General features: G+C 42.9%; 1 protein-coding gene across 3 annotated transcripts; it reads left to right on the top strand.

Annotated features, from left to right (window-relative positions):
- Positions 1-1,480: 1,480 nt before the first annotated feature.
- Positions 1,481-14,684, top strand: PARP2 (poly(ADP-ribose) polymerase 2). Of its 3 annotated transcripts, XM_039462862.2 has the most exons (16): positions 1,481-1,602; positions 2,835-2,987; positions 3,292-3,362; positions 5,364-5,414; positions 7,624-7,720; positions 8,523-8,598; positions 9,731-9,833; positions 11,055-11,217; positions 11,768-11,906; positions 12,690-12,753; positions 12,835-12,969; positions 13,147-13,274; positions 13,430-13,529; positions 13,890-13,988; positions 14,234-14,358; positions 14,476-14,684. In XM_039462862.2, exons 1-16 carry the CDS (start codon positions 1,557-1,559, stop codon positions 14,633-14,635), a joined length of 1,710 nt encoding a protein of 569 aa, XP_039318796.1. In that variant the 5' UTR covers positions 1,481-1,556; the 3' UTR covers positions 14,636-14,684. The 3 variants fall into 3 exon arrangements, with proteins under 3 accessions (XP_039318796.1, XP_074250273.1, XP_074250274.1); XM_074394172.1 differs by lacking the exon at positions 14,234-14,358; XM_074394173.1 differs by lacking the exons at positions 1,481-1,602; positions 2,835-2,987; positions 3,292-3,362; positions 5,364-5,414 and adding an exon at positions 8,143-8,213 and having other exon boundaries at positions 7,627-7,720.
- The last annotated feature ends 51 nt before the right edge of the window (positions 14,685-14,735 follow it).

Consider the following 14,735-nt stretch of genomic DNA (forward strand, 5'->3'; position numbering starts at 1 on the left):
TGAGGCAGGAGAATTAATTGCCTGAACCCAGGAGGCGGAGGTTACGGTGACAAGAAAAAAAAAAAAAAGAAGAAGAAGTGGGCCCTTCAAGAAGTGACTGGATCCTGAGGGCTCTGCCCTCACGAATAAATTAATCTATTCATGGCTTAATAGGTTATCATGGGAGGAGAGCTAGTGTCTTTAAAGAAAAGGAAAAGATAGCATGTTAGCAGTCTCAGCCTCCTGGCCATGCGATGTCCTGCAATGCCTTGGAACACCACAGGGTGTCCCTTCCAGCAAGAAGGAGTTCAGATGCAACCCAGAGACAGCCCCTTAATCTTGAACTTCACAGCATCCATAACTGGAAAAAATAAATTTATTTTAATTTTATTTATTTATTTATTTATTTTTTGAGACGGAGTTTCGCTCTTGTTAGCCAGGCTGGAGTGCAATGGCGCAATCTCAGCTCACCACAACCTGCGACTCCTGGGTTCAGGCAATTCTCCTGCCTCAGCCTCCTGAGTAGCTGGGATTACAGGCACGCGCCACCATGCCCAGCTAATTTTTCGTATTTTTAGTAGAGACGGGGTTTCACCATGTTGACCAGGATGGTCTCGATCTCTTGACCTCGTGATCCAACCGCCTCGGCCTCCCAAAGTGCTGGGATTACAGGCTTGAGCCACCGCGCCCGGCCCGATGTATAGCTAATACAGGCTTATTCAATCAGAGGGTCTGGGGTGGGGAATCTGCCTAAGTTTACAGTCCCCATACTCGGTGATTCTCATGCGGGCAAATATTTGGGCGCCCCAGACCTAGCGTCACCAAGAACCAAGAAGACCATTAGCAATTTCGAGGACTTCCTGGCCCCGGGTTCCCTCTGTTCGGAGAGGGGTTTTTGCAGTTTCATGGAACTTTTCCACATTCCACTCCCCGCCCTGCATTCCGCCCGGCGTTGATACGCTCCGAACCTCTCGCCTTACCGCCGCCACTCGGTTTTTCTTCAAAAGAGGGCGGGGGAGAGTAGTCTGAATTGGGTTATGAGGGCCCCGTTCGGGGTACCTCACCTCAGCCATTGAACTCGCTTCGCTGGCCGTGAGTCTGTTCCAAGCTCCGGCAAAGGAGGCATCCGCCGGGTCCCTCCCCGAAAGGCGGGGTCCACGGCATCTCCTGCCCAGTCTGACCCTCGCGCGGAGACCCGTTCTCTGGGAACTCACCTCCCCGAAGCTCAGGGAGAGCCCTGTTAGGGCCGCCTGTGGCCCTAGTCTCAGACCTTCCCAAGGGACATAGGAATTGAGTGACAGAACGCACTCAGCTCGTGGCCCCACTGATGAGCTTCCCTCCGCCCTATGGGGAAGGGTGGTCCTTCGCAGAACTTATAAGATTCCCATTCCCAAGGACATTTCTAGATTATGGTGACTTCCCAGAATACACAGCGACATGCAAATATTGCAGGTCGTGCCTCGCCTGTCCCTCACTGTCGTCTTCCTGCCAGGGCGCACGCGCGCTGGGTGTCCCGCCAACTGACACTGGGCTCGCGATTCCTTGGAGCGGGTTGATGACGTCAGCGTTCGAATTCCATGGCTGCGCGGCGGCAACGGAGCACCGGCGGCAGCAGGGCGACAGGTTTGGAGCTGATTAACGCCGGGCGGAATGCGGGGCGGGGAGTCAGAAAAGGAACGATGCCACCTACGGTGACACCCTTCCCCTTACAGCTCCCCATAACGTGGCTACCAAACGAGTTTGGGTGCTAAATTTTGTGAATTTCGGTTTTCGTACGTCTGAGGATTACGTAATTGTACATAAAGCTTTGCGGACCTGGAACAACTAATGTGCCAGTAGTGTTGTTAATACCTAATGTCATCCAATTTACAAAAAGTAATTGTAAGGTACACCATTATTTGATACTCCACAGAAAGGATAAGCACTGAAAATAGTGTATGTCGTCCATTGTTAAGATGCATCCGAGTTCGAGAGAGTAAAATGCAAGTCTTAGACCTTTGAGATAGAGTATTATGTGTATGATGTTCTTAATTGCATAGGTCCACCCTATAAATTAGGTACTACTGTACTTCTCTAGAAATATAATATTGTTGTACAGTATTCTAATATTGAAGCAAGTGAAGTAGGAAGAGATCAAATACTTCTCCAAGTCTCTACAGATAGAAGCAGCAGAGCTAGGCTCTAAGTTAGGCACAAACCCTTGAGCACTTTACTAACCTTTATCCCATACCGCCTCGTGTATGACGTGGATATTTGGGGGATACTGGGACACAAGTAAACAAAACAGATAGGCAGACCTCAGTCTATGAACTTACAAGACTCCTGGGGCTACCTTTTATTTTGTTTTACTTCATTTGGCTAAAATAGCAATTTAGGAAGAATTCCAGACTATTATACAAGAGTAGTGTTGTGACAGTTATTGCCTCTTTGTAAGCTTAGAAAATTATCTTAAACCAGCGGAGTGTGGTGGCTCAGGTCTATAATCCCAGCATTTTGGGAGGCCGAGGCGGGCAGATCACTTGAGATCATGAGTTTGAGACCAGCCTGGCCAACATGGTGAAACCCTGTCTCTACTAAAAATACAAACTTAGCTGGGCATGGTAGTGCACACCTGTAATCCCAGCTACACGGGAGGCTGAGGCACAAGAATCACTTGAACCCAGGAGGCGGAGGTTACAGTGAGCCGAAATTGCAGCACTGCACTCCAGCCTGGGTGACAGAGTGAGATTCTGCCTAAAAAAAAGAAAAAGAAAAGAAAATTATCTTAAACCATTTCCTCAAAGTATTTTTTTCAGTCTCTTAAATCTACACATATTCAGGTGTACTCCTTCTTTGCCCATTTTCAAATTCTGCAGCATTATATGGAAGCAAAAGAGTTAATGATGGCAACACAGCTCCAGAAGACCCTTCCCCTGCCAAGAAAACTCACAGATGCCAGAGACAGGGGTCAAAAAAGATGCCTGTGGCTGGAGGAAAAGCTAATGACAGGACAGAAGACAAGCAAGATGGTAGGCAAGGGAGGTCATGGGCCAGCAAGAGGGTCTCTGATAGGGGTGGATGAGGGGATGATATCTTGTTATGTCAGCTCTTATTTCTTCCTTCTTTCAGGATATAATTAATTTATCTATCCTTTGGGCATACCACAAAACTAATCTTCTGCTTTGAATCTTCGTTTTCATGTATTTGAAATGGACTGAGGCCTAAGGAAAGACCAGGATTGCTTGGGAGGGCAAAGTTAATCCTGACAAGTTTGTTTCACCACAACAGCTGTTTTTGATTCCCATAAAGTAGTACCTATATGTTTCTCCTCAGAATCTGTGAAGGCCTTGCTGTTAAAGGGCAAAGCTCCTGTGGACCCAGAGTGTACAGCCAAAGTGGGTAAGGTAAGAGACTCTGGAACTGATCTTCAGTCCATGGGTGTCTTGGAGAGCGTCCTTTGTGACAAGGACTCTTGTCTGGGATATTGTTAGTATCCGTTTGAGGAATCCTCTCCAAAATATGATGAGTGGTTAGTTTTCTCCAATGGCAAGGGATAGGAATGGTAGGACTTGGGGTTAATAATCAGGGTGTTTTTTAACATGGTGTCTTAGACCATTCTTGCATTGCTGTAAAGAAATACCTGAGACTGGGTACTTTATAAGAAAACAGATTTAATTGGCTAATGGTTCTGGAGGCTGTACAGGAAGCACAGTGGTATCAGCTCCTCGGGAGGCCTTAGGAAGCTTTTACTCATGGCAGAAGGTGAAGCAGAAATAGGCACTTCACATGGCGAAAGCAGTGGAGAGAGAGAGAGACTGGAGGAGGTGTCACATTGAGAGTGGAGGAAGTGTCACATGCTTTTAAACTACCAGATCTTGGATGAACTCACTCATTATCAAGAGGACAGCAGTAAAAGAGTGGTGCTAAACCATTCATGAGAAATCTATGTCCATGATCCAATCACTTCCCACCAGGCCCCACCTCCAATACTGAGGATTACAGGTCATCATGAGATTTGGAAGGAGACAAATACACAAATTACATCACATGCTTACCTTTTGTGGTTGTCATCAGCCTTCTACACCTCGTTCTCTTTTTGAACCAGAAAATACTGTTAAGGGAAAACTGTTTTCTTGTTCTAATGAGAAACTGTACCCAATGGCATGAGTTACTGATGAATGAGGAAAGAATTTGAAATACAGAAAGTCTACCTCTACAGTCTTTTCTTTTCTTTTTTTTTTTTTTGAGACAGAATCTTACTCTGTCACCCAGGCTGGAGTGCAGTGGCTCGATTTCGGCTCAGTGCAACCTCCGCCTCCTGGGTTGAAGTGATTCTCCTGCCTCAGCCTCCCAAGTAGCTGTGACTACAGGCACATGCCACCATGCCCAGCTAATTTTTTATATTTAGTAGAGATGGGGTTTCACCGTGTTGGCCAGGCTGGACTCGAACTCCTGATCTCAGTTGATCCACCTGCCTCAGCCTTCCAAAGTACTGTGATTACAGGGGTAAGCCACTGCACCCAGCCAAGTTTTCTTTAACTCAGAATTTTTTTTTTTTTTTTTTTTTTTTTTTTTTAAGATGGGAGTCTCACCCAGACTAGAGTGCAGTGGTGTGATCTCAGCTCACTGCAACCTCCACTTCCTGGGTTCAAGTGATTCTGCTGCCTCAGCCTCCTGAGTAGCTGGGATAACAGGCACCCACCACCACGCCTAGCCTGGGCTAATTTTTTTTTTTTTTTTTTTTTTTTTTTTTGAGACGGAGTTTCGCTCTTGTTACCCAGGCTGGAGTGCAATGGCGCGATCTCGGCTCACCGCGACCTCCGCCTCCTGGGTTCAGGCAATTCTCCTGCCTCAGCCTCCTGAGTAGCTGGGATTACAGGCACGTGCCACCATGCCCAGCTAATTTTTTGTATTTTTAGTAGAGACGGGGTTTCACTATGTTGACCGGGATGGTCTCAATCTCTTGACCTCGTGATCCACCCGCCTTGGCCTCCCAAAGTGCTGGGATTACAGGCTTGAGCCACTGCACCCGGCCTAATTTTTATATTTTTGGTAGAAACGGGTTTCACTGTGTTGGCCAAGCTAGTTTCAAACTCCTGACCCCAAGTGATCCACCTACCTCAGCCTCCCAAAATGCTGGGATTACAGGCATGAGACACCATGCCCAACCTAACTCAGTTAGATTCTTTTCTATAGTTAAAAAAAAAAAAAAGGAAGCATGTTTTCGTTATGGTAAGGTTATAGCCAGGTTATGGGTAGAACATTGGTTTGCAATTCTTTCCCTGGGAGATGGATGTTAATGTTCCTGTAGAATGACAACTTGAGCCGTAAGAAAATTTAGAGCCTCATTTAGGATCTCAGGGCTGAAACTAATGTTGATTTTTTTTTTCTTTCTCTTTTTCTAGGCTCATGTGTATTGTGAAGGAAATGATGTCTATGATGTCATGCTAAATCAGGTAAGAGGCAGAAGAGGCACAACCATTGTATTTTTGAGACCACCTTCTTGATAATTATTGATGATAGCATCATCAACCAGCGTTCAGATCTTTAAAGTCCTTTGTTTTCTAATTGTTATTTATTTATTTTCTTTCTGAGATGGAGTCCCACTCCATCTCCCAGGCTGGAGTACAGTGGCATAATCTTGGCTCACTGTACCCTCTGCCTCCCAGGTTCAAGCAATTCTCCTGCCTCAGCCTGCCGAGTAGCTGGGATTACAGACATGCACCACCATGCCTGGCTAAGTTTTTGTATTTTTAGTAGAGACAGGGTTTTGCCATTTTGGCCAGGCTGGTCTCGAATTCATGACCTCAAGTGATCCACCTGCCTCAGCCTCCCAAAGTGCTGGGATTACAGGCATGAGCCACCACACCTTGCCTAAAGTCCTATATTAAAATTTGCCATTAGTGGTTAAATACCTGGGTACTCAGCCCTGGCACCCTCTTACTGATAGCAAAGTCCTCTGTAAGAAATTTTTTTTTTTTTTTTTTTTTGCAGATTTCGTATCATTTATTGAAACTTAACTCTCTGTTCATATTCTTTTGTACTTTTTTTTTTTTTTTAAGAGGCAGGATCTTGTTCTGTTACCCAGGCTGGAGTGCAGCTGGTGCAGTCAGCCCACTGCAACCTTGGGCTTCTGGGCTCCAGCAGTCTTCCCACCTCAACCTCCTGAGTAGCTAGGACTATAGGTGCATGCCACCAAGCCTAATTTTTTAATTTTTTGTGGAGATGGGAATCTCACTATATTGGATAGGTGGTCTTGTTATCTTTGGCCTCAAATGATCCTCCTGCCTTGGACTTGTGAGGCACTGGGATTACAGGGATGAGCCTCTGGGTCAAAGCTGTTTTGCATATTTTCTAACAGGTTGTTGGTCATTTTCTTACTGGTTTCAAGGAACTTCATATGATACGGAGAATAGCCTTTTGTCTGTAACATAAATTGCTTATATATTTTCCAGGTTTGTCATTTATCTTTTGATTTTCCTTATGATACACTTTTTGCCAAGGCCCCTTTTTGTTCTAATATCTAATGACCTTTTTTTTTTTCCACCAGGGGACTAAGGTCATACAGTGGCTTTAAAATGTGACCAAGTAGGACAGGAGATAGAGGTAGGAAGGGACAGCAGGCTTAACAAAGAAGAATGCCTCCATATCCAGTGCTTGGCCATATAATACCAGCTGCTGTGCCTTATCATGGACTTGCGCTCTCTCTCTTCACTCTGAGTGATTTACTTACAGATAACTCTTTTTAGATACTCGCCATATTCTCAGTCGGGTTAGTTATAGAACAGATGTGGCCATGGTTTTGCATATCCCTTGTCCCCTCCCAGTATTGCCCAGCTCTCAGCTCATTGTCAAATTTCTGTAGCTGACAAACCAAAGTTGTGAGTAGAACTGTCAAAAAATAAGTCATGTAACAGTTAAACATAACAGTTTTAGACCTTTGGAACATCAAAATTGTTTTCATTTTAGAAATAATTATTGGGAGTAGATTGGGAACTGGAAAACACAGATAGCTTAGAAAATATCTCAATAGTGGCCAGGCAGGTGGCTCTTGCCTGTAATCCCAGGACTTTGGGAAGCCGAGGTGGGTGGATCATGAGGTCAGGAGATCAAGACCATCCTGGCCAACATGGTGAAACCCTGTCTCTAAAACAAAAATACAAAAATTAGCTGGGTGTGGTGGCATATGCCTGTAGTAGCAGCTACTTGGGAGGCTGAGGCTGAGGCAGGAGAATTGCTTGAACCTAGGAGGCGGAGGTTGCAGTGAGCCGAGATTGCGCCACTGCACTCCAGCCTGGCAACAGAGCGAGACTCCATCTCAAAAAAAAAAAAAAAGAAAAGAAAAGAAAAGAAAATATCTAAATAGGGAGCTGAGGCAGGAAAAAACAGGAGGAGCCATTCAACGTAGGATATTTGAGGTTGGATAGAGGGTTTTAGGAAGCTTCTAGGCTCCCATTTTAATTTCTAAGAATCCAAAGTTTAATGTATAAGCCCTATTTCTTCTTTATATTTTTAATTTTACAGGAACATAATTTTCTTGCCTGATACAGGAATATAATTTTCTTTCCTTTTCCTTATGGAAATTACTGGCACCTGTCATGAAGGATAAATCATTGGTTTATGTGATTTCCATTTGCAAAACTTTTTTTTTTTCACTGCACATAGACTAATCTCCAGTTCAACAACAACAAGTACTATCTGATTCAGCTATTAGAAGATGATGCCGAGAAGAACTTCAGTGTTTGGATGAGATGGGGCCGAGGTAATTATTTTTATTGTGATTTTATGAGTTGGCATTCAGAAAGCCAGAAGCAGCTGAGTGAGTGGCCAAAGGCTACTTTGGGTTTAAATTGGGTTAGTAGAGGCTCTGAAGTCTAGAAGAGGCTTAGGAATCAAGTTGGGCATCTTGAAATTGGGGAATGGTGGGCATCCTCCTTAGGAAGTTGCCACTGGGAAAACTTAAGAGCAGCCCATTGAGGCTGAAAATTCTTCTGTAGTTGAACTGCTAGTAGTGCTCATAGACTGTGGCAGTTAGCAAGTAACTTGTATTAACATGATTAGTTCGTCCTTTCCTTTTTCTCCCTCTCCTGCCTGTTAGTCAGATGTTAAGCAGAGAGATCTTGGAGAGCTGGCTTGTTGCTATTAGGGAATATCTTTTTTTTCCTTTTTTTTTTTTTTTTCTAGTATAGAAATACCTTTGTCCGGGCCGGGCGCGGTGGCTCAAGCCTATAATCCCAGCACTTTGGGAGGTCGAGGTGGGTGGATCACAAGGTCGAGAGATCGAGACCAACCTGGTCAACATGGTGAAACCCCGTCTCTACTAAAAATACAAAAAATTAGCTGGGCATGGTGGCTCGTGCCTGTAATCCCAGCTACTCAGGAGGCTGAGGCAGGAGATTTGCCTGAACCCAGGAGGCAGAGGTTGCGGTGAGCCGAGATCGCGCCATTGCACTCCAGCCTGGGTAACAAGAGCGAAACTCCATCTCAAAAAAAAAAAAAAAAAAGAAATACCTTTGTCCTTTGTAAGGAAATATCTTATGTGTGGCATTTACTTTGCTTTGCAGTTGGGAAAATGGGACAGCACAGCCTGGTGGCTTGTTCAGGCAATCTCAACAAGGCCAAGGAAATCTTTCAGAAGAAGTAAGTGTTAAAAAGTGACTACAGAAAAAAATACCCTCCTCTTCTTAAATGCTATTTTCTTCAAGAATTTTTTTTTTTTTTTTTTTTAGATGGAGTTTTGCTCTTGTTACCCAGGCTGGAGTGCAATGGTGTGATCTCAGCTCACTGCAACCTCTGCCTTCTGGGTTCAAGCAATTCTCCTGCCTCAGCCTCCCAAGTAGCTGGGATTACAAGCGCCAGCCACCATGCTCAGCTAATTTTTGTATTTTTAGTAGCCATGGGGTTTGGCCATTTTGGCCAGGCTGGTCTCAAACTCCTGACTTCAGGTGATCTACCTGCCCTGGCCTCCCAAAATGCTGGAATTACAGGTGTGAGCCACTGCACCCTGCCTTCTCTAAGAATTTTATAAATGTGGCTTATAAAAAAAATTTTCATTTTATAGGTGTGATTTGGCCTCGATATTAATGTCTTTTCATTCTGACATTCTGTGGTTGAAACACCAGACTGCATCCTTAGTGATTAAATCAAACTAGAACCTTGAAAGTCACTAAAAACAGAAGAATCTAATATATTTAACACATGACCAACAAATTGAGGAAATTTGGGATAAGTGAAGACTGTCATGGGGTAAAGAATATTCAGCTAGATTCTGGGTGCAGTGGCTCACGCCTATAATCCCAGCACTTTGGGAGGCTGAGGTGGGATGATTGCTTGAAGCTAGGAGTTTGAGACCGGCCTGGGCAACAAAGTGACACCACTGACTCTACAAAAAAAAAAAAAGAGAGAGAATATTCAGCTAGAGTTCGTAAAACCTTATGATACAGATGAAGAACTTTTGGAGAATTTGGGAACATGTTTCTTTCAGGGAAAGGGATTAGATGGATACTTAAAATCTCAGTGGCTTTTGTGGTGTTTGGGAAGGACAAGCATTGTTTTTCCCTGTTTTTAAAATTCCATTTGTTTCCAGAGCTTTTTTGTCCATTTAATGTCCTCATTTAGAATTAGACTGATTTTGATTTATGGAAAGTTGTTGGGTAAAGGAGATCGGTAGTGGAAAATAAATCGTTGGGAGATTTTCTAAGGAAACAGTTGTAAGTCCATCTTCATAGTAGACCTTTATTTGTAAAGTTTTCTTACATATTGGACTCTACAGATTCCTTGACAAAACAAAAAACAATTGGGAAGATCGAGAAAAGTTTGAGAAGGTGCCTGGAAAATATGATATGCTACAGATGGACTATGCCACCAATACTCAGGTAACTCTCACTATACTTTTGGGAGGAAACCCGTTTCTTCATTTTGTTTATTCTTTAGAGACAAGATTGTGCTCTCTTGCCCAGGCTGCAGTGCAGTAGCACAATCATAGCCCATTGTAGCCTCAAGATCTCTAGGCTGAAGTGATCTTCCCACCTCAGCCTCCCATCATCAGGGACTACAGGCACATGCCACTCTGCCCAGATGATTTTTCTTTCTTCTTTTTTTTTGGAAAGATGAGGTTTCACTATGTTGCCCAGGCTGGTCTGAAATTCCTGGGCTCAAGCAGTCCTCCTGTCTTGGTCTCCCAAAGTCCTGAGATTATAGGCATGAGCCACAACACCTACTCCTGTTTCTTCTTAATCAGGGCAAAGCAGAATGGCTTAGATCATTCCTAGACTGGGACAGGTCACAGTATCTTGAGTTCTTTCTACTTCATACCAGGGGTACGGGTGCTCTCAATGATCTTTGTAATCCCAAAGGGACAATATATATATATATTTTTTTAAGTAAGTACAGGATTTCACCATATTGGCCAAGATGGTCTTGAACTCCTGAGCTTGGGTGATTGCCTGCCTCAGCCTCCGAAAGTGCTGGGATTACAGGCATGAGCCACCTCGCCCAGCCTTCTAAGGTTGTTATAAAATATTAGACCCTATTTATAGAAGTTTATTGTTATGGACCAAGAGATGAGCAATAAAAAAATCAAAGTGATTAAACAATTACATTTAAATTTGTTTTCAATTCTGGATATATACCACCATTTAAAAAAAAATTAATTTAGATAAACTGAGGTATACCAGAATGCTGAAACTGTTCTGAAACAGTCACATACCCCAAAAAATGGAGAAGTTTGTCTTTTTAAGATGGGAAGATCTGAGACATAATAACTATTTATTTTTACACACTGACATCATGAGGAAGGCCTTTTTTTTTTTTTTTTTTTTTTTTTAAGACTTATTCTGAGTTGTACCGTGTAGGAGGCAGAACTAGCATGGTCAACCCTCCATATCCATGGATTCAGTTAACTGAGGATCAAAAATATTCTAAAAAAGAAATTGCTTCTGTACTGAACCTGGACAGCCTTTTTTCCTTGCTTGTCATTATTCCCTAGACAATGCAGTATAAAAACTTTACAAAGCATTTACGTTATGTGGTATTGGGTGTTATAAGTAATCTAGAGATGATTTCTTAGATTTTCTTTTGTTTGTTTTTTGCTATAGGATGAAGAGGAAACAAAAAAAGAGGAATCTCTTAAATCTCCCTTGAAGCCAGAGTCACAGCTAGATCTTCGGGTACAAGAGTTAATAAAGTTGATCTGTAATGTTCAAGCCATGGAAGAGATGATGATAGAAATGAAGTATAATACCAAGAAAGCCCCACTTGGTAGGACTTCACATTTTGTTCTGCATTCTCTCCTCATAATTCCTAGTTCCTTTAATGGATATGTTATTACATTATGATTTATTGCTGATAGTACTGAGTGAAGAAAATGGGATTTGGTGTGACAGGTTGTATGGAGGGAGAAGGAACTATTTTGAAAGTTGAGGCTGGGTGTGGTGGCTCATGCCTATACTCCCAACACTTTGGGAGGCCAAGGCAGGTGGATTGCTTGAACCCAGAAGTTTGAAACCAGCCTAGGCAACATGGCAAGATCCCATCTCTACTAAAAATTGAAAAATTAGCTAGGCGTGGTGGTGTGTGCCTGTGGTCCAGCTATTGGGAGGCTGAGGTGGGAGGATCACCTGAGCCTGGGAAGTTGAGGCTACATTTAGCTGTGTTTGTGCCACTGCACTCAGACTGGGCAATAGGAGTGAGACTCCATCTCAAAAAAAAAAAGAAATTGAAAGGTGAAAGTCGTTTTTAGGCAAAGACGTAACTACAGTTTACAAAATGGGACCCTGGTTTGGAGTCTGATTTCTGGCTGGGCCTGCAGGGAAGCTGACAGTGGCGCAAATCAAGGCAGGTTACCAATCTCTTAAGAAGATTGAGGATTGTATTCGGGCTGGCCAGCATGGGCGAGCTCTCGTGGAAGCATGCAATGAATTCTACACCAGGATTCCGCATGACTTTGGGTAAGGCCCGTGCTGTTACTTCACTTTGTTCTTCTACGTATATATATCCCCTGTATCAATCAGCAGCAACTATAATCTTTTAAATATTTTATTCCTAAGGAAATGATCGTCTTGAATAGGGACAGAAACAAAATTGTATGTGGGCAGCCTATTTAATCGGCTTACAAATATAGGATGGTCTCCTGGCTTGACCACAGCTGTATTCTCTGACAAAGGAGAAGTTACCAACTCAGGAGGGAATGGTTCTACTATCCAACCACCAAGTAAAACACCTTCAGGCATTATCACCCCCTTTTCCTATTTGAGGTGGCAAACCACACAAACACCATTTCTGTGAACGCAAGTGATATTAGATAGACAAAGTAACATTTTACATTGGTTGATTATGGTTTCTGGTTTTCATCCTATTTCTATTCCTTTTACTGCTTTCTAGAGCCCTGTGACCTAGAAATAACCCTGAGTGGTCAACAGGTCTGCCTATGCTTCTAGATAGAACTATATCCAAACTGTTCCTTATTGTTATCCATGTAACTTATTTTTAAAATGATTTTATAAAAAAGAATTTCAACTCTAGTCTCAAAAGTCAAAATGCACATAGTTCATCTTTACTGAATATGTATTTAAGATTATTTTATATATTTGGAACTTAAGATCTTTTTACAGATCTTTCTCTCTCAAATGGAAAACCTGTTGAGAGGACCTATCTATCATCTTCTATGTTTAGTCATGGGCCTTTTAGCTACACATCAGAGAGCTCATTATGGTTTATATCTCTGTTCTTAGACTCCGTACTCCTCCACTAATCCAGACACAGAAGGAGCTGTCAGAAAAAATACAATTACTAGAGGTGAGATATGTATGAATTGAGAAGTATTATATCCCTTATCCCAAATTCCTCCCACACTGATTCTGTATCTCATCTTCTCAGGCTTTGGGAGACATTGAAATTGCTATTAAGCTGGTGAAAACAGAGCTACAAAGCCCAGAACACCCATTGGATCAACACTATAGAAACCTACATTGTGCCTTGCGCCCTCTTGACCATGAAAGTTATGAGTTCAAAGTAAGAAAAATGATTATTTTCAGACTAGGAGTTTGAGAAGGCCAGGTTCTTCCTAGCTGCCTTGTAAGACTTTGGGAGCAGAAAGTTCTGCCAAGTTATATCAGAATCCCCCAATTTTTCAGTTCAGCTGAGTCTCTTGTAGCATACACACTGGCCTTGTCGTCTTATTTTTCACAGGTGATTTCCCAGTACTTACAATCTACCCATGCTCCCACACACAGTGACTATACCATGACCTTGCTGGATTTATTTGAAGTGGAGAAGAAGGGTGAGAAAGAAGCCTTCAGAGAGGACCTTCATAACAGGTCTGAGTCTAGCTTTGGCTTTGGAAAGACACTCCTTGCCCAAAAAGTACAGCTATAAAACTTATAAAAAGGAGGCAGAGGAAGGTGTTGGCTTTTTATGCTTATGGCCTATCTGTGCAAAACAACAGAGTACAATAATATTGACTTTTCCATAGGATGCTTCTATGGCACGGTTCCAGGCTGAGTAACTGGGTGGGAATCTTGAGCCATGGGCTTCGAATTGCCCCACCTGAAGCTCCCATCACAGGTTACATGGTGAGTGAAATTGAACTCTGGGAGGAACACAGGGGAAAGGGATACAGTAATGTTCAGTGGCTTTTTTTTCGAGATTATGATTAGGTGGTTCTCCTCCCCAACAGTTAAGCCAGCTCACTGATAACCAGGTCATGTCTCACTATGTCCTTCTTTCTTTAAATTCCTAAAGATACCTCGCCTTTCCCTCAGAAGGCAGAAATTCACAGGTGCTTCTACCCTCTCTAGGACAGAATTGTGAGGGAAATGGAGAAGGGTCTATATTGGTGTTTAAGGAAATGGAAAAACAGGGTTGGTGCTATATACCTTCTCTCTAACACAGTGGCTTAGAAGCTGACCTTGGTATTCATTTATATATTTCAGTTTGGAAAAGGAATCTATTTTGCTGACATGTCTTCCAAGAGTGCCAATTACTGCTTTGCGTCTCGCCTAAAGAATACAGGACTGCTGCTCTTATCAGAGGTGAGGCAGGAGTATGTCTGAGCTCTAGTTTATTAATTCCCACTTCTTTCCAGTGAGAAAAGTATGAACCCAGAACCAAGAGGTTTACCTGGGATAACTTGAGAGAGAGCCAAGTGCAATTTTTAGTACATTGGATTCCTCTGTTGGAGTAGGGGAAAAAAAGTACTGATGGGATTTTCTGTTTGACTGTGGAGCCATCTAATTCTTAGTAGGATATGGGCATTCAAAGATTTTTTGCTTTGCAGGTAGCTCTAGGTCAGTGTAATGAACTACTAGAGGCCAATCCTAAGGCTGAAGGATTGCTTCAAGGTAAACACAGCACCAAGGGGCTGGGCAAGATGGCTCCCAGTCCTGCCCACTTTGTCACCCTGTAAGTACTCAGAACCAGGAGGGCTAGAAGACTCCTTTTGGCCACATAAGACTACTTTCTCTATTCCAGCTTCTGAACCAGAGACTGATGTTGACATACTTTTCTTCCGTTTGGCAGGAATGGGAGTACAGTACCCTTAGGACCAGCAAGTGACACAGGAATTTTGAATCCAGATGGTTATACCCTCAACTACAATGAATATATTGTCTATAACCCCAACCAGGTCCGTATGCGGTACCTTTTAAAGGTTCAGTTTAATTTCCTGCAGCTATGCTGAATGTTGATATTAAATAAACCAGAGATCTGATCTTCAAGCAAGAAAATAAGCAGTGTTGTACTTTTGAATTTTGTGATACTTTATATAATAAAAACTGTAC

This window comes from Saimiri boliviensis, chromosome 2 (genome assembly GCF_048565385.1).
Source record: "Saimiri boliviensis isolate mSaiBol1 chromosome 2, mSaiBol1.pri, whole genome shotgun sequence".
Lineage (NCBI taxonomy): Eukaryota > Metazoa > Chordata > Mammalia > Primates > Cebidae > Saimiri > Saimiri boliviensis.